We start from the raw sequence: 24,161 nt of genomic DNA, 5'->3' as shown, positions 1-24,161 counted from the left end.
CCAGCAGGCAGCCTCCAGGCACCCTTCAGGGTCTCCATCCTCCCTGCCAGCGTGTGGCTGCTCCTGTCCCTGCACAGGCACAGCTGATGTGGGTACAGGAGCCCCCCTGTCTTTGCTGGGGCCCCACTCTCCATTGGGGCTCACCCTGCTCCGTGCTTGGCCTCGCTGCTCCTCTTGCTGCTCAGGTTGGGTGGGAAGCTTTAGAAAATGAGGACAAAGGCCACAAAACTGGAAAGTCTTCAGAGAAAAGGGTCCACCTCCCAATAAACCAGGGGAAGAGAGGGGATGTGCTCCTGTTTGTGGGAAATACCACCCTGTGGGAAGCAGAGAGGCTTGAGGTCAGGATCACCATTTACAGGGACATGGACCTTGGGAAAGAAGAACTGCAAGATCTGAGCACTGGCAAGGAGCCTTGGAAGGAGCAAAGGGCCCCTGTACTGGTCCCCTGAGCAGTGCTGGACTTTGGAGCAGCTCACAGTCCTGAAGGAGAGCTGAGCCAGACTGTGGGCAGGGAAGTGATCCCCTGGCATTTGGGGATCTGGAATGATATCACCTGGTTCCCACCTCCCACCCAACCACAAGATGTTGATAATGTAGAGGAGACACAAGACAGGGCCACCAGAATGGCCTGGGGCTGGAACACCTGACCAGAAGGAGCCATTGAGGGAGATGGGCTCCACTGGCTCTGCAGAAGCCAGGATTTTACAGAGATGTAGGCTGGGAGACAGGAATGGACACCACCAGAACAAATGGAAAGAGAGCAGCTTCTGACTGAGCAGCAGAAACTATTCCCCTTGGGATGCAGTGGCAGGATCTCTCTCTCTGGAGAATTTCAAGCATTGGCTGAACAAAGCCCTGTGGTCTGAATTCAGTATTTACTCCACTGTGAGAAGGATGTTGGACTGCACCTCCTGAGCTCCATCCATCCCGATAACCCTAGGCTTTGTCTCCAGCTGCCCAATTTAGTTTTCCCATAAGAAGTTTATCAAAGCTACGAAAGCTCACTCCCAGCTATTTTTTTCCTTCCCAGTTTCTAATCTAACATTTCTCTGAAGTGCTTTTCCCAGCAGCTGAGGGGTCACAGGTGTCTGCTCGGCTTGGCTCTGCAGGAGGAGCTGGCACAGCCACTGGGCTGGGCAAGCCCCATCCCACCCCTGCCCAAAGCTGCTCGTGGCCATGTCTCCTCTCATCTTGAGTATCTCCAAGGATGAAGACTCCTCAGCCTCTCAACCTGCTCCTGTGGCCAACCCCCCTAGCAGTGAAAAAGCATTTTCTTATGTTTAAGTGATATTTCTTTTTACTTCAATTTGTGCCTCTCAGCCTGTCCCTGCACTGAGGATGTTCCAGTTCTGTTTTCTGCAGTTCCCCCATCAGTAATCTGCACACAGGGCGGGAGCTCCCTGAACCTCCTCCAGGCTGGGCAGCCCCAGCTCTCAGCCTCTCCTGTCTCCAAGCCCTTAATTACCTTGGAGGCATCTCTGCCTCTCGTGGCTGCTGAGAACATCTCGCTCTGCTTGGAGAAACAGCTGATGCTGCAGAGATTGGCTGATCTGGGATTTTCTCAGGGCAATCGACATCTGCTTTAGCTCTGTCATTATCTGCTAAGTTGTAAGGTTTGGTAATGAGGAGGGGGAAAAAATCCCTTCCAACCCCTCAGCCTGTGCCATCCTCTCTCCTGTGTGTCCTTTTCTTCAACGGGGATGTTTTTCTGTTATTTGTCTCTAAAACCATTGACTTTTAAAAGCATTTTTAAAAAACCAAAGCATTTTGCAGGCTTTAGAAGAATACACACAAAATAGATTTTAAATATATATTGTTTTATTTCTTGTGATTTTTCTTTATATTAGATATTTTTTTCATTCAAGAGACAGCATTACAACCTAACAACCAAAACCAGGTTACACACACACAGGCACACTACACAATGTGTCCCAGGCAGTCGACACACAGCAAATGTTTACACAATGTCCTAACAGGAGGAGACACCCCTTCCCTACGAACCCTGCTTACACCAACTGAACACAGAACACACAAGAAGGACGGATTTCGTTACTTCGAGTTCCAGACGAGGTCTCAGTCCTACAGCACAGGTGATGTGGACAGCGTGGGGCTGGTTCCTCCCTCTTCTCCCAGACCCCCAGTGTAAGGCAGAGCCCGGGGTGGGAGCTGCTCTGCCCGGGCTGCCCCGAGCACAGGAACATTGCAGGGAAGGCTTAAGGCAACCTTTTCCAACCACGGAACAGCCATCTGTCCTGGCATCCTGCTCCTGCTCGCTCTCCAAACACGGCCCAGTGAACAACTGGGATTTAGAGCTTTTCAAAGCTGCCTAAGAGATTTAGTATATCCAAAATGCTAAATGCTTTTTAGCAAAAAAAAAAAAAAGAAAAAAAGATTTTGGGGCATTCATTCTGTTGGGGTTCTCTGAAAAACCCCACATTGACTTTGAAAATGACACAGAAACACAGAAATACTGAAAACTGACTCCCTGGTCACCTCTTGCATAGGACTTGTAACTGCAGTTCAGTGATTTTTTTTTTCAAGTTCTGTAATTGTGTTAAAAAAAGATGCCAAACCATGAAAAAGGGTGAAGGCACATGTACGGTCAGTCAGTCCCGCATGGGGGAGGGTAATGTGTGGGCAAGAGTTTTACAAGCAGGTACCAGGGGTGGATACACACAGAGAGAATATTGCAGTGCTCGGTGGCTCTGTGCAAGTGCAGTTCTGACACGAGAGGAAATTTCACTGGTTTACTGCTACACCTTGTGCTGCTCCCTCATCCCCAGACTTGCCAAAGCACAGAGCTGAAGATAAGAATTCAGTGAGACGTGGGCACAGCTGCTCATGGCTCCCCAGCAAGGGTACTTGAGGTGAATGTGAAAGAGCAGAGGAGCTTTGGGCTCCCCTGTGCAACCCATTTTTAACATACACTTAGAATTTACTGTGCTGTTTTCTCCTTCATTTGCAGAGAATAAAATTTTCCTCCCTGCCATGCAATGAAATAGGGTCAGAGTGGAAGGCAGAAGGATTTTCAGGTTTAGCTGCAACAGTCAAAGCTTTGCAGCTCTTTTTGTGCTCTGGAGTGTGGGGCAGCATCCCTGTACAAAATATGGGGATGGAAAAGCAACCCCCTCGCCAGCCTGGGAGGTGTCAGCTCAGAATGAGTGACAGGGGACACACTTGGGTGTCACCACTCTGCAAAGAACTGAAAAAATGATCACACATAAAAGTCTCTTTTGCTATTAAATGGAGCTGCTCATCCTCATCATCCTCATTCCTCTAAGGGGAGGGTTATGTGTTAATGACAAATGCTTTCAGGAAGCAAAAAGAAAGGCTGATGGAGTAGGGAGATCTCCTGCCCAACCTTGTCCAGCTGTCCAGAGCCCACAGCTGGGGAGTGCTCTGAGATCCTGGAGGTGAGCAAGGAGAAGGTGCCATCTCCAGTGGGGCTGAGGACACTCAGCAAAGAAGGGATCCTGCAGAGCCCTTCCCACTGCTGCATCCAGCTCCTACAGCCACGTTCAGGCAACTTGTGGCAGCCACTCCAGTGATGGGAATGGGATGGGGATGGAGCCCATGAGGACAAGAAGAGGTTACTGACTTTGAATGGAGCAGATCTGAGAGGTGGGAAGCTCCACCTTGAAGAAGACAAGCCCTGAGGGGATCAGCCCCTTTTAAGGCCCATTCCTGTCCCTGGCAGGTCTGCCTGTGGCAGTCCCCTGGGAGAGGGGCACTGCCAGTGCCATCCACGTCCCCCCTCAGGCTCTGGTCCCTGCCAGAGGAGGTCACCACAGTCCAGTGATGGAGAAGGGCTGGGGGGAAGTCTGAGAAGCTGGGGGGACGCTGGGGTGCTGATGCTTCCCTCCTGCCACCAGCAGCTATTGCTGAATGCATGCAGCAAAGGAGGAGCAGCAAAGGGGAGGCAGATGAGCAGGAGTGGTGGCAGCTGACAATGCCTGGTGGCTCTAGAGTCCCTGTGGCACCAGCTGGACATGGATGGCCTCCTGTTCTAACCCAGAGACTCAGGGAAGACTCAAGGACTGCCAGCAGCCATTCCCAGGGCAGTGGGGCCCAGTGCTGCCTTCTGAGATATGCTGAGAACCATTTCTCTTGACTTGAGGTGACTTATGTCTTCTTACTACTTCCTAACTATTAGATGTTTGATTTTTGGGGACTCACTTGTTTTTCACTAAATTCACATGAAGTTTAATTTCCATTTTATGCAGGGCAATGGAATTGATACTGATCCAGAGGGGCAACTGCAAAGCTGTGGGGCTCAAGCCTAAAACCTCACTGGAGTATTTTTTTATCTTTTTTCTTCTTTACTGGTCTGGTAAGACATTTAAGTGGGTATTTTGCTCCCCATTAGGGCTGAAGAGAAGAAAAAGTACTAGTATGATGTAAATGAAAAATTATTGATTAGAACACACCTAAAGAGAGAAGATTGCCACAGCAGTGATCTTTGGGATGAACCATGCATTTATGTTCTGCACAATGAGAAGAAAACATGGACTCCCATGGAAAGAATTGTTTTCCTTCCAGACCAAGCTTTTGCAGCAGAGTTTCTTAGAAGCAGCATTTGTGAGTGCAAGTTTCAGAGCAACAGCTGAGGAGGACTCTTGCCCCTACTCCCCTGGCATCCCTCCAGCCTTGCGATGCCAAGCAAGAGCCAGAATTTGCTGTGAGAACTTTGTTGTGGCTGCTGGTGAGGGGTCCTGAGTGTGCCATGGCCACAGCTTGCCCCGGGCAGCAAGCACAGCCTTGGGGGCACTGGGGCCCTGCTGCAGCCCAAGAGTGGCACTTCTCCAGCAGGGCTGTCCCTCCTGGTCCCTCCTGGCCCATCAGGCTTTGAGGGTTCATCCCTCGCACTGGGACGTGGCAGCCAGGGCAGAACCAGGCAAGCAGAGGCAAATCTCACTTGGAGAAGATCCCTGCACCACGGGGGCTTCATGGTGGGAAGATTCCTCCCTCCACAGGGGCTCTCACAAGCTCCAGCATTGCTGGGAGCACTGTCCCAGCCTGCCCCAGGTGCCCTGCTGCCCACCTGAGCTGGGGCTGGAGCCAGCTCAGTGTCTGGGCCCAGCACTGACACACGGCCCAGCAAAACTGGCACTTACTGAACAGGGATTTGCCCAGGCCTCTCCACTGAGAATTCTCACCTTTTTTATGCTTACATTGCAAGAAATACAACAATTTCTTTCAGTTGCCTGCATCACCATTTCCCCAGGTGATCATTTCAATGGCTTCCCCATCCTGGTTGTGCCCTGATCCCAGTGATGTGGGACAGGCTGTAACACACAGTCCTGCTGCACCTCCCAAACCCCAGGAGGCCCAGTGCTGAAAATCCATACCTGGTTGTTCACAAGCCATTTGACTGTAAAGGAGAATTTTCAGGTCATGAACAAATGAAGAGGGGCTGCAGCCCAGGAATGATCCCACTACAAATGGCCACAATTTCTTTTTCACACAGGAGTGTCAGAGCACCCTGCAGCTCCTGTCACCACCACGTGCTGCCACAGGCCACATCCCTGCATCATCCCAGAACCAAATCCCACATTCTAATAAAGAAGCCTGGGAAAAAGACATTTTTAAAGACCCCAGCAGATAGGTTTGTCCCTGAGTCCATGCTGTAGTTTCCCCCTACACAAGTACAGAAAACAAATCAAAATTCACCCCACCTGTCCCAGCAGGACCAGCTCAAGAGCCCCCTGCAAACCAGAACCTTCCCATTGGAAGTACCACACAGTGCATCACAAATACTGGGTGCAAAAATAACCCCCAACAAACCCCTAAAAAATCAACCCCAAAACAAGCTACTGAACACCTACACTGGGCTGTGAAATATCTACACATGCAAATGGGTGCACACACAGGAAGTTTTCCGTTTTTAAGCACCTTTCATTTGTTTTAAGATTTGAGGACACAAAAAACCTCAGTGAAAAGGGGTTTTCTTGCTCTGGCAGCACTGGGCAGGAGGCCTGGGACTAGGTCAGGTCTTGCTGCTGGGCAGGAGCAGAACACTGCAGGTCTTCTGCAAAGCACAGGTTGACCAGAGCACGGGGAGGGGGGGTCACACTGGGGGTGACAGGTGCCTGGCAAGGGTTGGCAGGTGAGTGTTAGGTGTTAATACACAGCAAGAGTGCAAACAACAGAGGGGACTTGCAGGAGCTCATTTGCTGTGGTTTGTGCACTCCGATGACCCACAAGAAGCTCAGGGTCTGGACTAACCTCTTCATGAAAACATTATTAATAATTTATTAATCCTTTATAAACATACTCTGGGTATAAAGTGTGGTAATAGTTCTGCTTCATCTCCTGTGCTGGCTGGGCACAGAGTGATGAAAGACATCTCAGACTGGCACAGAAAGAGTTTGAATTTGCTTCTGAAAACCAGGACAGACAAAGAAGATCACCTGTTTGAAATGGGCACTGGGTGCTGGTGGCAGTGCCAGGCTGAGACAAGTCCCCCAGGAATGGCCATCGGGCTCACAGCAGATGAGAAGGGTGCACGGGAGGATTCCCATATGGGATTTCTCCTGGGGTGCCATCTCCAGCAGCTGGGCAGGCACAGGAGAGCCTGGCAGGTGAGACATGGCAGGATCTGCCTCGGGGCCACTGCTCCCCCAGCCTGTTCCTCTGGGAGCTGCCGAGGGCGCAGTGGCCTCACAGCCAGCCTCTGATTTCTGGAGTGCTCCAGAGGGACTGGCAGCAGGAGAATGTGCAGCGAAGACCAAGCTGGAAGGCTGGACAGTGCTTGGCTTCTGCCCTTCTTGATGTGTGCTGGGGTTCCTCCAAGGCTGCTGCCCAGCGGCCACGGAGCGGCGCGTCCAGCGGGGATGGGAGGGCAGCACCCATCACAGCCGGGCTCAGCCCCTGCCTGCTGCCACAGCGCCGGGGCCACTGTCCCTGCCCTGCTCCCAGCCCATCCCAGGCACCGCTGCAGGGGCAAAAAAAGGCATTGAGTGTGAAGCCCAGGAAGTCAAAGGATGTAAACACTCCCCCGGAGTCAGGAGATGTCGGCCTCTTCACCAACAGGGTGATCTCGGTGTGGTCTCAGGCGTGGCGAGGGACAGAGGCTGTGTGAGGCCCGAGGAGGGCAGGGCAATGCCCAGGGCACGGGCTTCCCCCTCTTGGGATGCACCACTCCAGAGCTGCCCAGCCCGGTGCCTTTGGGAAAGCCGAGGCAGTGGAGGGAAGGGGAAATGCTGCAGGGGAGCAGCAGCAGCTGGCTACCACGGTCCAGGCTCCCTGGCCCAGAGCTAGGGGCTGTTGCTACTAAGAAGGTTCATTTTGGCTTTAATCTCATTAAAAGAATATCTATCAGCTGTCTCAGTTTGGGCTCACCACAATTCCTTCAGCCCAGCTGATATTAAGGGATGCAACATGGTGAGTGGAAGAACCTCTGGTGAAATCAGAATTTTCTGGAGTGTTGTGGGGATATTTCTTGTCTCAGAGGGTGGGAATCCAGGCTGTGGTCATGAGCAGGGTGCTTTCCCAGGGCACAGGGTACAAAAATCAGTTCCCAAAAGGAGAGAACTGGGGGCAGATCAGCAAATTTCTGCTGGATTTGAAGCTGTCTCAGCTGGTGCTTGAGCCAATGAAAAGCCTGGACCATGTTCTTCCGAAGGCAGAAGGAGTCCATCAGGAAGAGAGAAGGGATTTGCATTAAAAATTAGCATCGCCTAGCAGTGAATTTGGCCCTTCATGGGAAAGGATGCCATTTTCAGTGGGGAAAGAAGATGCCTCTGTCACAGCTCCTGTTACAGCGATCCTCTCACTCAGACCTGCCCCATCCTGACCCAGTGCATGGCTCCCAGACCCATCTTTGTCCTTACTTCAGCCTCTTCCCTCCGGCCTCTTCAGCATCTCTTCACCACCACCACGGACGTGCTTTGGCCACCTGAGGGAAGCTGTGCAGATCCTGCCTCCTCTCCCCTCCTGGGGACTAACACCAGCAGGCAGCAACCCTCGGCTTAGCAGTGCCTCTTGTGAGTGTCCAGGCACACAGAAATCCATACACACACAGACACAGGCGTACCCCGGGGATGCAGCTGGGGCAGGTGACTGGCTCCAGGACCAAAGGGCTCGCTCGGATGGGACCACCAGCCACGGTGATGCCACCCCAGGCTGGCCACCCCTCCTGGCACGGCAGCCAAGCGCTCCGGCGCGGCGCTGGGACGGTGCTTTGATTCCTGAGATTTCCTTTAACGTTGTTAAAAAAAACAGCACCGTGAGGCACCAGGAGCTGCCTGGCTGAGCCAGCTGTGGCGATTCCACCAGCGCTTTCAACCACAAGCCCCTTCAGGACTGGCAGTGGGGCATAATCTGTCATGGTAAAACATAGCTAAAAAATCAAGGAGGGAGAGGAGTATTTGCTGGTTTTGCAGGGCGGAAGCATTATTTAGTGTCATTGATGAGATTTTCCTAAAAATCCCTAATCTTGTGGCTTCATTGCTCTTGTCACTCCTGCTCGATGTCTCTGTGACATCCCAGCCAGGCTGTACATGGAGTCATGATGTGAGGAAAGGCACTGATGTCACAGGCTTATCAGGACAAACAGGTTTCACCGGGAACAGGTGATTTCGGGAACAGGTGATTTCACTGGGAATTCCGGTTTCCCGGGTGAAGGCTGCCGAGGCAGCGGGCAGGGGTAGCGTGGCCCTCCATGCCGGCGGCATCGAGGGCGAGGGGCGCGGCGAGGGCACGGGAGGAAGATGAGGAGTGCGGGTCAGGCGTGCGGGCGCGGGGTGCGGAGTGAAGCCGCCGCCGTGTCCCCGGTGTCCGTGGGGCCGCTCCCGGGGCCGGGGCCGGCCGGGGGGAGCCCCTGGGCGGCGGAGCGAGGTCAGTAGTTGCAGTGGCGCTGGCAGGGCTGGTGGACGAAGGCCCCCGGGAGCTGCTTGGCGCGGCGGGGCGGGCGCTGCCGGGCCCGGTTCTGCCGCTGCAGCGCCTTCTGGGCCAGGCGGTGCCGCTCGGCAGTGTCTGAGTCCCTTGAGCCTGGTCTGTCTCCATCCCACTGTGACCCATTTGGAGCCTCGGCTAGTCTCAGGTTCCCTTCAGCCCTTCTCTGCCCCCCTCCAGCACTGAGGCGCTCCAGAACACTCTGCCCACTCTGGACATCAAGCTCTGGCCCTCAGGAAGACTTTGGAAAGAGACAAGTCCTGAAGGAATGGTGTCATCTAGACAGGAATGGTGTCCACTAGGTCGGACCAGTGTAACCTAACCAGGAATGGTGTTCTCCAGCCAAGAATAGCCCACCCCCAACTAGGAATGCTGTCCCCTAACCAGGAACAGTGTCTCCTGGCCTGGAGCAAAGCTCACCCCAAATTCTTACTCCTCCCCTGCCCCACTGAGGGGCTGCAGCGGAGGTGTTGGAGGGCTGGGAGCCGGGGGGAGAGCAGGGACCCCATAGGGACCCCATGGCACAGTGGCAGCCAGGGTTTGCCTGGCAGCAGTCGGGCTGAGTGTGGGCACACTCCAGGTTTTCCCTGGGGGCGGCAGGGCAGGGGAGAAGAGCCCTAGGGGGAGGGCAGAGCTCCAGGATGTGGCCCTTGGAGAAATGGGTGTGGAGGGCTCCAGCCCACAGGCCTGGAGGGACAAAGGGGCTATTTGGGGCATTTCTGTTTCATTTCACTGCTGAACTGAGATTTGAGGCAAGAAGTGTTCCACTCCCCACAGCTGTGAGATACCCACCCCCATGCTGGGCCAGTCTGGGGACAGGTGGGGGATTGAGGGGGGCTGCAGCACCCTCCTGCCTGAGGGACCAACGGGTCTTCAGGAGGCCACTGTGCCCAAAGGCCACCCTGTCCCACTGGGCTTGCTTTGCTTGGGCCATGTTCTTCCGAAGGCAGAAGGAGTCCATCAGGAAGAGAGAAGGGATTTGCATTAAAAATTAGCATCGCATAGGGTTTTGCCTATGCAAACCCCTGGTGTAAGCCCTGCCTGGCAAAACCCCGGGATGATGGAGTGACAGGTGGCACTGGCACTGGCAGAGGTGGCCTTGGCAGAGGTGGCCTGCCCAGGAGACCCTGCTAAGGGCAGGGGAAATGAGCACATTTCCCAGCACAGCCCAGTGCCAAGCTCGTGTCCTGCAGCCATGGCCACAGGAATATGCTAACTGAGACCCCATGGCAGAGCAGTTTGGGACATGGGGGCTGCCAGCCATGCATGGTGCCACCCTGCCACATTTGCAGTGTTCCTTTGGGGTGGGTGTGGGGACACCCATGTCCCCCACTGCCACACTACGTCCATGGGTGAAACATTCCTGGGTGCAGGCGGGGGTTTGGGGTGGCAGGACCCACTGTCCACGCCGGGGCCCTCAGTGGGTGCTGGGGCTGCTGGCCCCCAGCACGCTGGCAGTGCACTCACTCTGCAGCATCGTCCTCGGGGCTCTCCCCGTCCACCTCGAGGGTGCTGGTGACGTAGACGGACATGCTGGGGTGCTCGATGAGCAGGTCCTCCATGGGGCTGCTCCCCACGCCGTCGGGGCCGGGCTCCTCTGCAGTAAAACAGGGGGGAGGGGTGACAAACCAACTCTCGTCCATCAAGCAGGGACCGGCCGGAACCGGGGAAGCAGCCGGTGGCGGTGGCGGACCGGGGGGCGCCGGGCGGGGCCGCGCCGAGCGCCCGGTACCGCCAGCACACACACATACCATGTACAGTGGGGAGGGAGGGAGGGAGGGGGAGAGAAAGGGGCATCGTTAGTGCGAGAGACACCCACCGCCGGCAGGCCGCGACAGCGGGCCCGCGCCCCGGCCCGAGCCCCGCTCGGGCACACGGCTCTGCTCGGACAGGCCGGGCCACAGAGGTGGGACACAGCAGGGTTTACTGCAGCAAGGGGCTTCTCCTTCTCAAAAGGAGAGAAGTCCGGGCAGTGATAAACGCTGCTTTCCCCGCTCTGATGGCGCCTGAGGCGGGCCAGGCCGGGCCGGGCCGGGCCAGGGCTCACAAACACCACCCAGCATTCCGCAAACACGGAAACCAAGCACACACAGCAGAAAAACAGTCCACACCTTTTCTCTGGAAGAAATCATGGGAAAAAAATCTTCAGCAAAGGTTTCACTGTGCCTTCAACTCCAGCCTGTTAGAGGCCAAATGTTGAGTGGCTGATCCAGAAGCTGACACCCCCCAAGCCTCCCACGCCTTCCCTTCCTCACCTCCACCCGGCAGCAGCACCTGGGCCGGGCTTTTCTCGGCTGCCTGTGCTTGGAATTACTGGTGCTGTAAAGGGCAGGGGGCATGCACCCAATGTGGGGATGCCCTCACCCATTCCCAGACTCATCAGGGGGATTTGAGGGAACTGGTGAGGGGAGAGGCAGTGCAGTATCTACAGGGACCCTGCAGCTGGATGAGGGAGCAGGAGGAAGCACAGATGAAACTGTTCTTGTGTGGAGAAACAGAGCACGGGGTTGGGTATTCCCAGCTCGGTGCATCCCCAGCTCCTCCTGCAGCTGATGCCCCAGCCCAGAGTCCAGGACAGGCCACAGCTGGCCTTCCAAACACGAAAATGTCTTTCTCCAGGTCAGAAGATATCAGCCTATTAATAGCTGTTGACATGCCCGGCTGGAGTTTGTCAGCCTGGGGACAGCCTCTGAGCTTGGCTGGAGCAGCACTCCCACAACAGGGCACGGAGAGCATCCTGGGAACTGTGCCCACCCTTTACCAAGGTGGGCTTTAATGTCACAAAGCAATATTTTGGGATCCTCAAGTACCTCAGTGATGCAGCCACATCGTGGGAAATGCTCTTTGCTCTCTCCCTGGGTGCTGAGCAGGCCCAGGCTAAGCAAGGGGGCAGGAGCAGCACCAGAAACATTCCAGGAAGGTCTGAGTAATTCTGGTGCCTTTTGCAACACAGGGGGCAATGACCAGGCTGGCAGAGGCTGAATCCAGAGGCTCCCTAGGCTGCCTCTCTGCTGCTGGGAGGGAGCCAGGCTGGGAGCAGCTGCTGGCCACCACAGCTCCAAGGGCAAGGATGGGGCTCCGGGCTGGGTTCTCAGAGTGTTTGGTATAACTCAAGCCCCAGAAATAGAGCTGAAAGTATCTGGTCCCCCACTGTTCAGGCACTGCTGTGGGAACAGAGTGCAGCTGAATTAGCACAGGGTGCCATTCACAGGCAGACACTGCTGGAGAGCCGAGGCACTTCACTGGGAAAACGTGGGAATGTTTTGTGCCAGAGTCAAGCGCTGGTCCCCTGTGAGCCATCTGCAGCCTCGCCCAGGGATCAGGGCACAGCGTAGCGTTTCCCTGCCTGGGGAAGCTCCTGGCTCCTCCTGGCATGCCCTGGGCTTGCTGCAGCTGCAGCCAGCTGGCCCTGGCACGTGGCAGCTGCGTGCCCACAGCTCCAGGGACCTCCGTGCAACAGTCCCTTGCCATGGCACTGCCATGACCCTCCCTAGACAGTCCCCTGAATGCCCAGAGCACAGGGAAGCCTCCACAGCTGCCCATGCCTACACCACCCAGCACCTCCAGCAGCTCTCCAGTGCTCCCACCAGGCATGGGGCTGGCCCTGTCCCCATCCCAGTCTTGTCCCTGCCCTGGTTCCTTCTCCAGGTCACTGCATATGGGAAAAAAACCCTGATGAACAAATTGAATAACAAAAACAAGCATGGGGAACAGGCAGGGAACATCTGCACAGAGTCCTGCTGCCTGCAAGAGGGAGGACAAACCCCTCCTCCTAAACCTGCAGGATACACCTGTGGTCTCCTGAGCTGGGGCCTCACAACCAACCAGGGGCTGCCAAAGCAGAGCAGGGCCATCAGGAGCTCCTGCACAGGCAGGAGGGTTTGTCTCTGATTGCTGCTGGACTTGCAAGGAAAAGGTCATAAAAACATCATTGCAACTGGCTGAGTCATCAATCTACAATGGAAACTCCCAAGGTCTGAACAGAGCTGGAGAAGATCTGCACAGGAGGAATTCAATCTGCCTGGTTGGTGTTACACAGGGCTCAGGATGGCTCTGGGAATGGGGAGCCCTGTGGGCTCTCTAGGTGCAGGCACCTGGTGCCAAACGTCCCTTGTGCTTGGCATGAACACTGGGAATAATTTGGGAAGATAACCCCCGTGCAGCTGAGATTTACTCCTCTCAAATGACCCAAACATGGCCAAATCCCTGGTGGCACATCCCCAGCTGGAACAGGCAGGCACCACTGCCACCTGCCCTCCCGTGGAACAGCCCCCTGCCCCCAGCAGGACCGGGGTCTCCCAGGGGAACAGGCTCCTGGTGTGCTTTCAGCAGGGAGCAGCTGAGCCAGGCTGCTCCTGGAACAGTGCCGCTGTCCATGGCACAGCTCAGCCCAGGCCATGGCAGTGCCCAACCCTCTGCCCCTGTGGGCAGCATCACCCCAAAATTCTGCCAGGCTCTCCTCCTGGCATGGAGGCTCCTGGAGGCCTCTGGGCAGCAGCAACCCCAGCTGGAGATGCTGATGCTGCTCCCACACTGGCAGAAAGTTGAGAACCATCACTGGGAGAGGAAAGGGAAAAAGGAGGAGCAGGTCAGAGGCTGCTGCAGTGACCACAGGGCTGGCACCACGGGCAGAGCATGGGGACCAGGGGAGAAAAAATGAAGGGCAGAGCTGCTCCTATGTGGTGTAAGCTCATCTGCTGATAGAAGAGTTTGCCCAGCTCTGGAGAGACAAGGTGCAGCAGAGGCTGTGGGAAGACAGTTCTGTTGCTTTGCTCACCTGCAAGATCAATTATGAGCCAGCCATCCTCCTCCTCCTCTTCCTCGACAAAGGGTTTGGGCTCCTCCAGGCCCTCTGGTGTGCTGCTGTCACTGAAGAAGAGGCTGGTGAGACGCTGAAACATGGTGGGGAGAGGTCCAGCAGGATGGACAGGGAGATAGAGCTACTGCTGGGCACCAGCTTCCAGGCACAGACACAGGAGAGATGGGCAGGGAGAGGAGAAAGAGCCCTCGAGGTGTCAGTGACAGAGAGGTTTGGCTGCCAGGGGAGTCAGAGTTGAGCAGTGTGCAGTGCAGTTGTGAGGTGCTTCCCTCGGCTTCAGTGCAAAGGCCTGGAAAAGGGAGAGAAAAAGGAACAGCACATTAAAACAGGCTGGCAGTGTGGCCCTCCTGCATCCCAGGAGCTCAGATGGGCTCAAGGGGACAGCAAAAAGGTGCCTCTGACACTGACCTGTGCCATGGGCTGTCCCAGCTGGTGCTGTACCTGAAGCAGCACTGGGTGCCTGTGCCCTGCAGCCTCCACCTGCATCAAGCCCCTCACTGTGGCCCATCCTCATGGGTGGGGTGTCCAGGAGACCCATCCCCAGGAGCTGGCAGGGATAGAGCAGACACTGTCCCCAAGTCAGGCAAACATGCCAAGCTCCTGACAGCAGGCAGGACAAGGACAGCATTGCCACAGAATCCCAGACTGGCTTGGACTGGGAGGGACCTTGAAGTCTGATCTCATTCCACCCCCTGCCCTGGGCAGGGACACCTTCCACTATCCCAGGGTGCTCCAAGCCCCAGCCTGGCCTTGGACACTGCCAGGGATCCAGGGGCAGCCACAGCTTCTCTGGGCAACCTGTGCCAGGGCCTGCCCATCCTCACAACCAAGAATATCCTTCCCAATATCCCATCTAACCCTGCCCTCTGGCAGTGGGAAGCCATTCCCCCTTGTCCTGGCACTCCAGTCCCTTTTCCAAAGTCCCTTTCCAGATCTCTTGGAGCCTCTTTAGGCACTGGAAGGGGCTCTAAGGTCTCCCTGAGTCCTCTTCTCTGGGTGAGCACCCCCAGCTCCCAGTCAGGCTCCAGCCCTTGGAGCATCTTTGTGGCCTCTTCTGGACTCCCTCCAGCAGCTCCACATCCTTCTGATGTTGGGTCCCCAGGGCTGGAGGCAGCTCTGCAGGTGGGGTCTCACCTGAGTGGGCAGAGGGGCAGAATCCCCCCACCTGCTGCCCACCCTGTGAGGACAATTCCAGGATGCTGTTGGCTCTCTGGGCTGCCAGCACACACTGTTGTTCACATCCAGCCTCTCATCCCAGTCCTTTGTGGGTCTCTGCTTCACCTCTGCTCAGCTCACCACTGTTTTATCCCTGGGAAAGCAGATTCCCTCCAGTGTGGGGGGAGGTCAGCACTCATTAATTTCGTTAATGTCTGCCAAGCTCATGGCAAGGCACAGGAGGGGCAGCCAAAAGGTGCAGAGTACTATTTGTGTGTTATTTTTGTGCCTCTTGGTCCAGAGACATTATAAGGGCATGAAGAGGCCATAAAATGCCAGCAGGAGCTCAATGAAGTGAGAGGGACAGCTGGGTGCTGCCGTGCTTGGCACACTGATGTGGGTGCATGGAAAGGGTGAATCCCCATTTCACGGCAAAGCCCCAGGTCAGGACCCTGTCAACCAAGGGGCCATGGAGCTGGAGTGATGCTCCACCCAGGGGAACTCCATCTGCTCCAGACAGAGGGGAATGGGCAGGGTACAAGGGCACCATGTGTCCACAGCCACCCCAGTCCTTCAGCAGGACAAGTTCTAGCTCAGCCCTGCTGCCCTGTGGCTTCCCCAGTTCCAGCACTCTGCAAAGGTGGCTGGCCTTGGCACTGCAGTTCTGGGGCTCAGGCACTCTTTTATTCACCCCTGTGGGATGGAAATGCCTTTTGCAGTCTCTCAGGTGCCTTGGGAGGAACAACATCTGCTCTATAACGCAGAAAATGAGAAACCAAAGGAGCCTTCCCCCGGGATGGGATCCCCTGCAGCTCAGGGGCTCTGATCTCAGACACTTCCAGCTGCAGAAGGGAGTGATGGAGCATGAAGCAGCCCTGCAACTGCCAGCTCTCCCTCCCTGGCATGGTCAGGGCAGCAGTGTGACACCACCTGTCCCCTAGAGCAGGTCTCTGGGGACTGCAGTGCCCCAGAGGCACAAGGCAGACCATTAGGCACAGCATGCCCCGCTGCAGACTGCAGTGCTCAGGGCTCCAGCCCAGCTTCCCACTCACTCTGGGATGGCTCAGCTGAGGCTTCTGGAGACTCTCACCAGGCAGAACAGGAGGTCAGGGAGGACTCTCTGTTCTGTGTCCTGAGAGGGTCCCTGGCCTCTCCTGGAGGCACTGAGCAGGGAGGGTTTGGGCACAGAGACGTGACAGAGTTGTTTCTTTGAGCCCACAACCACCACGGCCATGCTGCTACCCTCCAGTGCTATCAGTGAAATCAGGCAGACCCCCCTCACCTGGACCATTAAAGCACGTTCATGTAAGTCAGGGAAACAGCACACAGAGGGGCTGGTGCCCGGCTGGGCTCTGGATGCACTCTGCTGTGCTCCACTGCAGGCACAGTGGGAGCTCCCTCCCGCAGGATGCCCACGTGCCTCCATCCCACCGGGCTGCCAAAGCCACCCTGGCCAGCCCTGAGGGTGGGGGTGGCCTCAGCATGCCAGCTCAGCCTGGAAACCTGGCACCTGCCTGAGCACTCGCCTAGGCAGCAAATACCTTTTAATATGACATCAATGTTAATTATTTAAGATGTTTATTAAATATCTAATTGTGTCAGAAACTCCACAGCTCCCAGGTTCCTGCTGGTGAGTGATGTCCCAGAGTCTCCTGCTGTTTGCTGCTCCCCAGGTGCCTGGGCAGGAGGGCCTGGGGCAGCTCATGGCAGGCACAGGGGTCACAGGGGCCAGTCCCCCAAGGCCACCATGGCCCTGGCTCACTGTGAGGCCAGGAGTGGGTTCCTGTGCTTATTGAGCTGGGGCACTGCCAGGCTGGCAGAAGTGCTGAGCCAAAGCTGACCCCAGTGTCAGCAGGGAGGTCCTCAGGATGACACCTGGGGCTGGGGACAGCAGGGTCCCCTGTGCTGTGCCCCAAGCCCACCACACTAGGAGGACACTGGCAATGCTCTTGACTTACCTCATGCTACTGCCAGTCTTTGTCCCTGCCCAGATATGGATGTCACCCAACAGCAGAGCTGGGGACAAGATCTGGCACACAGGGACAGGGGAACACAGTGGCCCCAGTTTGCCTGCCAGGGCAAGGTCACCCAGAAAAGCACCCAAGCAGCCACCACAGGGCAGGGGCTGAGGCAGGCAGGGATTTTCCCTGTTGCCTAAGACAAGTCAGCCAGGAATGTCTCACTGCAGCGAGTGCTTCCCATGCTCTGCAGCCTTGGCTTTGGGAGCCCCCTGCCAGGGGCTCATCCTCCAGCAAGCTCAAAGTCAAATGACCACTGCCATGGTCAAAAGCTTTTTGTTTTCCTTTGTTAAATCAGGATAAAAGCTTTCACAGGGCAGCAGGAAAGCTGTTTGCTCTCCTGTTCGCCAGGAACAGAGTACCTGCCTGCTTAGGGACCAGTCCCCAGAAAATCACAGGAAGGGAAGTGAGGTACCTGGATTCCTCAGGTGTCCACCCCAACCCAGAGGTAATTTGTCTTTTCTGAGGACACAATAGACACTATTATTTTTGATTGTCCCCTCTCACAAGTGTAACTTCTTAAGTTAAGGCACAGGGGCTCACAGGCAGCTGTCATAGCTCTGGAGGAAGTGGGAGAGAATTAAAAGCTCCCTGAAGAGCAAAACTTGAAATGGATCATTTTAAAGGATCATTCCTCAAAGAATTCAAGTCGGTCTCCAGCTGTCACCCTCCCCAAGCCAGGGAATGTGGGGTGGCCCTGACCTCTTTCCTGGTGCAAGAGAGTCTGTGCCACGGGTAAGCTACAGTGGCAGGACCAGCACCATGGTGGTGCCCAGGGAGCTGCAGGAGGCTCCTGGCAAAGCCTTCAGGATCAAATCTGCAGTGGGAAGGCAGGAGCGAGGCCAAAATGCAGGCAAGGGCCAAAATGAGCATTAGTGCTCCCCCTCACTTTACTCTGTCTCTGAAAAACTCAGGTTAAAGCAGGAGGATGAAGCTCTGATCTCCAGAACTCTCAGCAGGTTTGTGGATGGCACTGAGCTGTGTGGAGAGTCAGTTCAGCAGATGGAGTGTCCAAGGCCAGGCTGGGGCTTGGAGCACCCTGGGATAGTGGAAGGTGTCCCTCCCTAGGGCAGGGGTGTGGGATGAGATGCTCTGTAAGGTCCCTTTGTACCCCAACCAGCCTGTGATTCTGCAATCTCCCACCCCCCTAGAAGGGAGCAGCTCCTTGCCTAGGAGCTCCAGGCCCTCCCTGGCAGCCACCAAGCTCCTCCATGAGCTCATCAGAGAGGGCTCAGGTGACCTGCTCAGCCCTTCACAAGATGAAACTCCTTGGCCAGCTCCTGTGCAGTGAGATGGCCACGTGCCACCTCCAGCCCTGCAGGTTCCACCAAGCACTTCTCTGGCTGGAGCAGCCAGCAGCAGACCAAGCCCTGAGGTTTATCCAGGTATTTGGAAAGCCTCTGCTTTCCCTGCAGCAAATATTTTCCCCATTTACACCAGGACATGGAGGGCTGGCAGCCCCAATGGAACCCGATAGTGTCCCTGACAGGGGACTGAGGTCAATCTGTGCCTTGTCAACAGGCAGAGGTGGTGCCCACAGAACCAGTTTGGACCAGGAGATGCCTTCTCTTCCTCTCAGGTCCCTTCTTCCAGCTTTCCTGCAACTGCAGGTGCCCCACATCTGTGGGGGAAGTGTGTCCCAGGTGTCTCTGCTCAGGACACAAGGGGACTGCCTATGTGCCACTCCCTTGGGGCTGAGCTGCCCCAGAAAGCACACAATGAGCCCCTGTCCCTGCCAGAGCTGGGGCCACCAGCACGGGAGAGCTGCCATCCTTCCCAGGCTTCCACAAACCCTCTGACTCGGCATGTCAACCAGGGGACAGTCCACCAGGAGGACACCCCACCAGGGACACTCACCTGGGGACAGACAAGTTTCTAAATGAATTATGTCCATCAGAATCCTTCCAGACAGTCCAACAGCCTTTTACAACAAGCCAAAAGGTATTAAAAATATTAAATTTAAAGTGGAAGTAAGGAAACCACAATACATCAAGTTATTTTTTCCCCTTCAGAAACCTCGACACAATAATTAGTTTTCTGAGTCACCGTGGCTGCAAATAACCCCAGGAGCTAAGAATAGGGAGCAGGCTGGGCAGCAAGGCCCCGGGGTGCGCCAGGAGCTGCAGCGCCGCAGGACTGGAGCTCTCACAAGTCCCAGCGTGCAAGAAAGCAGCAGCTCCCCTTGGAAAGGGCAGCAGGCTCCCTGAAACTTTCCATAAATACTCGGCGGCCGGAGGGACGCTGCTGGCAGGCAGCGGGAGCAGCCCTTCCTCGGCACAGCTCAGAATACCCCGCAGTCAGCCCAGCAGGAGGCAGAGGCACACATCAGGTGCCTTCCTGCAACCCACTTGGGAAATGGGATTCTCAACTCATTTTACCTAAATTAGACAAGCATTTCAAAGGCTCGCTGCGCTGGATGTAGGAAAATCCTAAACCTGGCACAGAAACACAAACCACAGAGGGGATCCAGCAGCTGGGCAGCTCAGGGGAGTTCTGCTCATCACCCAGAAAGGATCAGTGAATCATCCCTGGCCTGTCCCCTACCCCTCCCTGTCAAGGGAGGGACCAGGGCCGGCAGGGACCTGCCTGGGACAGTTTGGTGGAGCTGAATTTGGTCCCACACCAACTCCAGGTCTGGCTGATCCCGCTGCTTTGCCAGCAGGGCCATTGATGGATTCCCTTGGGGGAGCCCTGGGCACAGGGGCAGAGCTGCCCCCCGAGGTGCTGCCAGCACGGACAGACTGATTCCAGAAAAACAGAGGCTGAGGCTGAGCCAGAGCCTCTTCCACGGCAGATCAGGGGAGTAGTGGGGGGAAGGCAGAGAGCAATTTGAAAAATCCCAAAAAACTCTTCATCATGAGACTCTTCTTATTAATGGCAGACCAGGACAGGACCTGGAAGGGCTTTCCTCAGCCAGTCCAGGGTCTCAGCAGGGACTAGAGCTCCCACATGCTCCTCCAGATCCTGTCTGAAGGAGGGGACCCTGCAGAATGAGGAGATGTTTTCCCAGAGCTGGTCTCTGCACCCACAGCAGCTTTTCTGTCACTGCTGCAGGAAGGTCCTTACCCCAAGGGCAAATGTGACCTCGTGCTGCTTGATATCATCACACACAGTCCTGGCAAAGCTGCCAGGGGCTGGCAGCATCTTGGAAATTTTAGATTTGCCATGAGCTGTGCTATGAAATTTTAGAACTTTCCTCTCTGGGATGCACTGGGTGAAGCATCCCAAGGAGTGAAGCATCCTGAGGAGCTGCACACTGGGAGGGAGGGGAGCAGCCCAGCCTTACAGCCTCCACAAATCACAGAGGCTGAACAGTTCCTGGGACCCTGGCCTGTGACACCACAAGAACCCCGAGCTCCCCAGCAGCTCCCCCCAAGGCCACTCAGGGCCCCCCTCAGCAGGGCAGGACTCGCTGTGCATTAAAAACCCCTCAAATACAAGTTTGTGTCAGAGGGTTTTCCAGTCTAATTACAAGCAGGTGTTACCATTTTGTTACCTGGGGAAAAACTTTTCTATTTTTTCCTTTTTTGTTCACCCAGATAAGCAGCAGTTTGATGCAGTGGGTTTCTGACAGTGAGCTACAGCACACAGCTCTTGTCTTTTTTTGTGGTAGGTTTGTTGTTTGAGGGGGGAAGGGGAGTATTTTGGGGGGAGGAAATATAAAAGGAGAGGAAAGGTTTATTTTAGAGCAAAACAACACAGTTCTTGGCACTCTGTAGATTAAACCTGGTGGGAAAGGAGGTCCAGCACAGTCCTGTGCCAGAGCCCAACACCTGTTTCTGGGAGGGTTTCTGGGATTGTTTCCTACCCCAGCAAAACCTTGGCAGAACAAGCAACAGCACTTGGCACCTGCCCAGCCCAGCCCTCGTTGGTGCTGCTTCAGCACTGGCTATTGCTGGGCTCGAGGGAAGTTTAATCCACTATTTTGGGATGCCAGTCTCTTTGCTCACATGCTCTGAGCAGGGCTGTAGCTCCCCTACACAAGTATGTATATGTATGTGCATAAAAGAATTACAAGAGCAAAAATTCCCTTTGCAACCCGTTTTTACACTCCACAAAGTCCAAGTTTTCCCCCCAGATGGGAGCAGGATGAGTTTCCAGGGCCTGCCAGGCTCAACCAAGCTGAGGTGAGACATGAAATCCAGAGGAAAGTTGCCTTGTTAGGACTAATGACTTTTCTGAGCTGTCCCAAAGGAGGTGCCCTTGGAGCAGCGATGATAGCAGAGGGAGATGCTGAGTTTGGCAGCTGAGGGACTCCCTCCTGGGATGTGGTAGAGCTGCCCCATGGCAGAAACCTCAGCCGAGCACTGCCACCACCCTCCCCCTCCACACACAGCCCTGCCTGGGCAGCACAACTAAACTCAACAAAACATCAAAGCATACATCTCAATCTCATAAAACCTGGTGGGATTTACAAACACAATCGAGATCTAAAGACAGAGGGATCTACATCCAAAGCACCAAGGATTTTCTGGAAATAAGTTAAACAGATAATACTTTGTGTTAGCAATTCACATCTATTTACATTCTTTACACAAAATTATTTCATATAGTATACTATACATGCTGCACTTTATACAGTGTGTAACACACAGAATAGGAAGGTGTCCCTACCAGGACATCCCCCCGCAGGGGGTTGGAACGAGATGATTTTTAAGGTCACACCCAAACCGACTCATTCTGCGATTCTATGACATATTTAATATATTGACACATACTTGTATTTATACACCTACATTCCTTTCCCACATCGCCACGTTTCGCACCCGAAGTGCGTCTAAGCACCACGGGGGGAGAGGCATCCACGTTCCCTGCTGAGAAAAGCCCCAGCAGCGGGGGGGCAGGGGGGCACCCACGCGTGACCGCGGGCCCGTCCCGCGAGCGGCCCCGCCGCCGCCCGGGGTCACGGCGGGACAGGGAGCGCCGTGACGTCTCAATGTCAAATGCAAATGAGGCAGCGTCACCGCCGCGCGGCCAATGGCAGCGGGGAACGGCCGCCAATCTTAATCCGGTGCAGAAGAAACAAACAACAGGCGCGGGGGGGCCGAGCCGAGGGGTCCCGGGCCTCCCCCGCCGCCGCTCCCGCCCGGGCCCGCGGAGCCCCCAGCCCGGCCCGGTGCGCCCCGACCGCGTCCCGCGGGCACTCACCGGCCCTGCGTGTCCCGGGCGGCGGAGGGCGCTGAGGTAGTGCGGGTGCCGGGGCGGTGCCGGTGCCGGTGCAGATGCTGTAGCTGTATCGGTACGTGTATCTGTATCGGTGCCGGTGCCGGTGCGGACCCCGCGGTTCTGCCGAGCGCGCGCCGCTCCCCCGCACAAATCGGCACCTTCCGACAGCTGATCGTGACGTCACAAAGCGGGCCCGCCCCGCGCCGCCGCAGCCAATGGGAGCGCGCGCAGGGAGGGCGGGGCCCGCCCCGGGGCGGGGCCCGGTTCGGTTCGGTCCGGTCCGGTTCGGCTCCTCCGGGCCGCGCGGCGAGGGGCTGGGGACTCCCGGGGGAAAGGAAAAGGATGGAGAGCGCCGGAGAGTTGGGGTAGAAGGGAACAGCTGAGACCCCGGAGGTGCGGGGGGAGAAGGGAGCTCCGGCACCGAGATACAACGGGAACGGGAGGAGGGAGATGGACGGAAATTAAGAGCTGAAGCCACTGGACAAAAAAAAGCGATAAGAGTGCGGTCCCGCCCGCAGCGCCCGAGGGCGCGGGGGGGACAGGAAGGGCGCGGGGGATGCTGGCGCTGCCGAGGGAAGGGACGGAGCCTTGAGGCTTCCCAGACACCCGCTGCCTTCTCGCTGCTGGGAACGGGGCCCTGCGCCCGAACCCCCGGGTGTGCCGCCCAGCCACCACCCACCTGCGCGGGGACCCGGGCCTTCCTGAAGAACGACACCAGGATCGTCCCTGCAGGGTCGCAGCCCCTCAGGATGCTTGGCATTACCGGGTTTGCCTTCGTCCTCAGCATGGGCTGGCCGTGGGACCACGGTTTGGTGTGACCTCGTGCCAGGCTTGTCACAGGGCAGGATATTGTCTGTGTAAAGATAGAACATTTATTAAAACAGTCATTAATGGAGCCGTTTGGGTGTCTGAGTCATGCATGGAACAGTTAGGACTCATCTGGCATCACAGGTGAGAATTCCCCATTGTAAATTCACAAGAGGTAGAATTTAATTGTGTCTTATTCAACACGAGGTCACAAATTAAATAACATTTAGTCTTCTGTAATTGAAGGATCTTGCAGAAGAGTGTAAACCATTTTAGGAGCAGAGCTGCCACCCTGCAGAGCTCCCACCCCACTTTGCCAGGAGGGGAGCAGAAGCCTGTGAAGCTTGAAACAGTCCTAAGCAGAAAATCCACTCATCTGGGATGTCCATGGGGGGAATTTTGAGCTGGCCATGGCAGTTTCAGTGAATGCCCAAGGAGCCAAAGTTGCTGGGCATAGAGGGGGATGATCTGCAGAAGACACACAGAAGTTACAGCATCACCACACTTGACCCCCAGCCCGGCCCCTGCCTGAAGCCGAGGGCTCCTGCTGCCCATGGAGGTTCATTTTGCTGCTGCTGCTTGTCCTGGTTTCACATGGAGTGATTACAGGATGGCTCCTGCTGGCTGCAGCAGGAGTGCAGAAATTAGCCTTTAATCCTGCTGCCGCAGAGGAGGGCATAAATAAATGCAGCAGAATGAATCTCGTGAGGGTGAAACGTTCCCAGGTAAACTGCCCCTTTGTGCTGGCATATGCCCTAAAGCACAGGGGTAAATGGGATGCCCCTCTCTCCATTCCTACAGGGATGGGAAATGCTTCAGTCTCTGCTGCACCCTGCCCTGGTCTCCTGCTGCCAAAAGCAGGTGGCAGTCCCCTCCCAGCATGGAGCCCCGGCGATTCACTGCTGGAAAAGCACAGATGGTGAGCAGAGGAAGGAGCTTCTCACCAGCCTGAGGCCAGCAGCAGTGGCTGCCAGGCCCTGCTGTGCCTGGCCAGGGTTGTGGCCAGGGGCTCTGGGGTGGGTGACAGCTGTGCTGTGTGACAGTAGGAGGTGACTTTAATCTTGCTGGCACAGGGAACAGTGGGTGAGAAGCTGTGGTGGCCCAGCCCTTGTGTGCCTACAATCCTGCAGTGCTGAGCTGGGGTCCATGTCACTGTGTCTTCTGTCTGTGCACAGCAAGGAGAGACTGGAGGGACCCCCGCTGTGTCCCCAGGGACACTGAGTAAGGGAAAAGAAACCAGAGTGCCTTCCCTGTGGCATCCTGAGGTAGGATGGGGGGACACAGGGCATGACCTGGCTTTG

The 24,161-nt window shown here is 55.9% G+C and overlaps 1 protein-coding gene across 1 annotated transcript; it reads right to left on the bottom strand.

Moving 5' to 3' along the window:
- Nucleotides 1-1,796: 1,796 nt before the first annotated feature.
- On the bottom strand, nucleotides 1,797-22,285 carry TP53INP2 (tumor protein p53 inducible nuclear protein 2). Its single transcript, XM_039699558.1, has 5 exons — nucleotides 22,036-22,285; nucleotides 13,673-14,003; nucleotides 11,158-11,193; nucleotides 10,363-10,636; nucleotides 1,797-8,996 (listed from the first exon to the last, which is right to left on the bottom strand). The coding sequence occupies exons 2-5, from the start codon at nucleotides 13,794-13,796 to the stop codon at nucleotides 8,840-8,842; spliced, it is 591 nt and encodes a 196-aa protein (XP_039555492.1). The 5' UTR covers nucleotides 13,797-14,003; nucleotides 22,036-22,285; the 3' UTR covers nucleotides 1,797-8,839.
- Nucleotides 22,286-24,161: the final 1,876 nt, after the last annotated feature.

Source organism: Passer montanus, unplaced genomic scaffold, assembly GCF_014805655.1.
Source record: "Passer montanus isolate IOZ18808 unplaced genomic scaffold, ASM1480565v1 scaffold136, whole genome shotgun sequence".
In the NCBI taxonomy this organism is placed as follows: domain Eukaryota; kingdom Metazoa; phylum Chordata; class Aves; order Passeriformes; family Passeridae; genus Passer; species Passer montanus.
The sequence above is the reverse complement of the archived record's forward strand: the minus strand, read 5'-3'. Positions and strand labels throughout refer to the sequence as shown.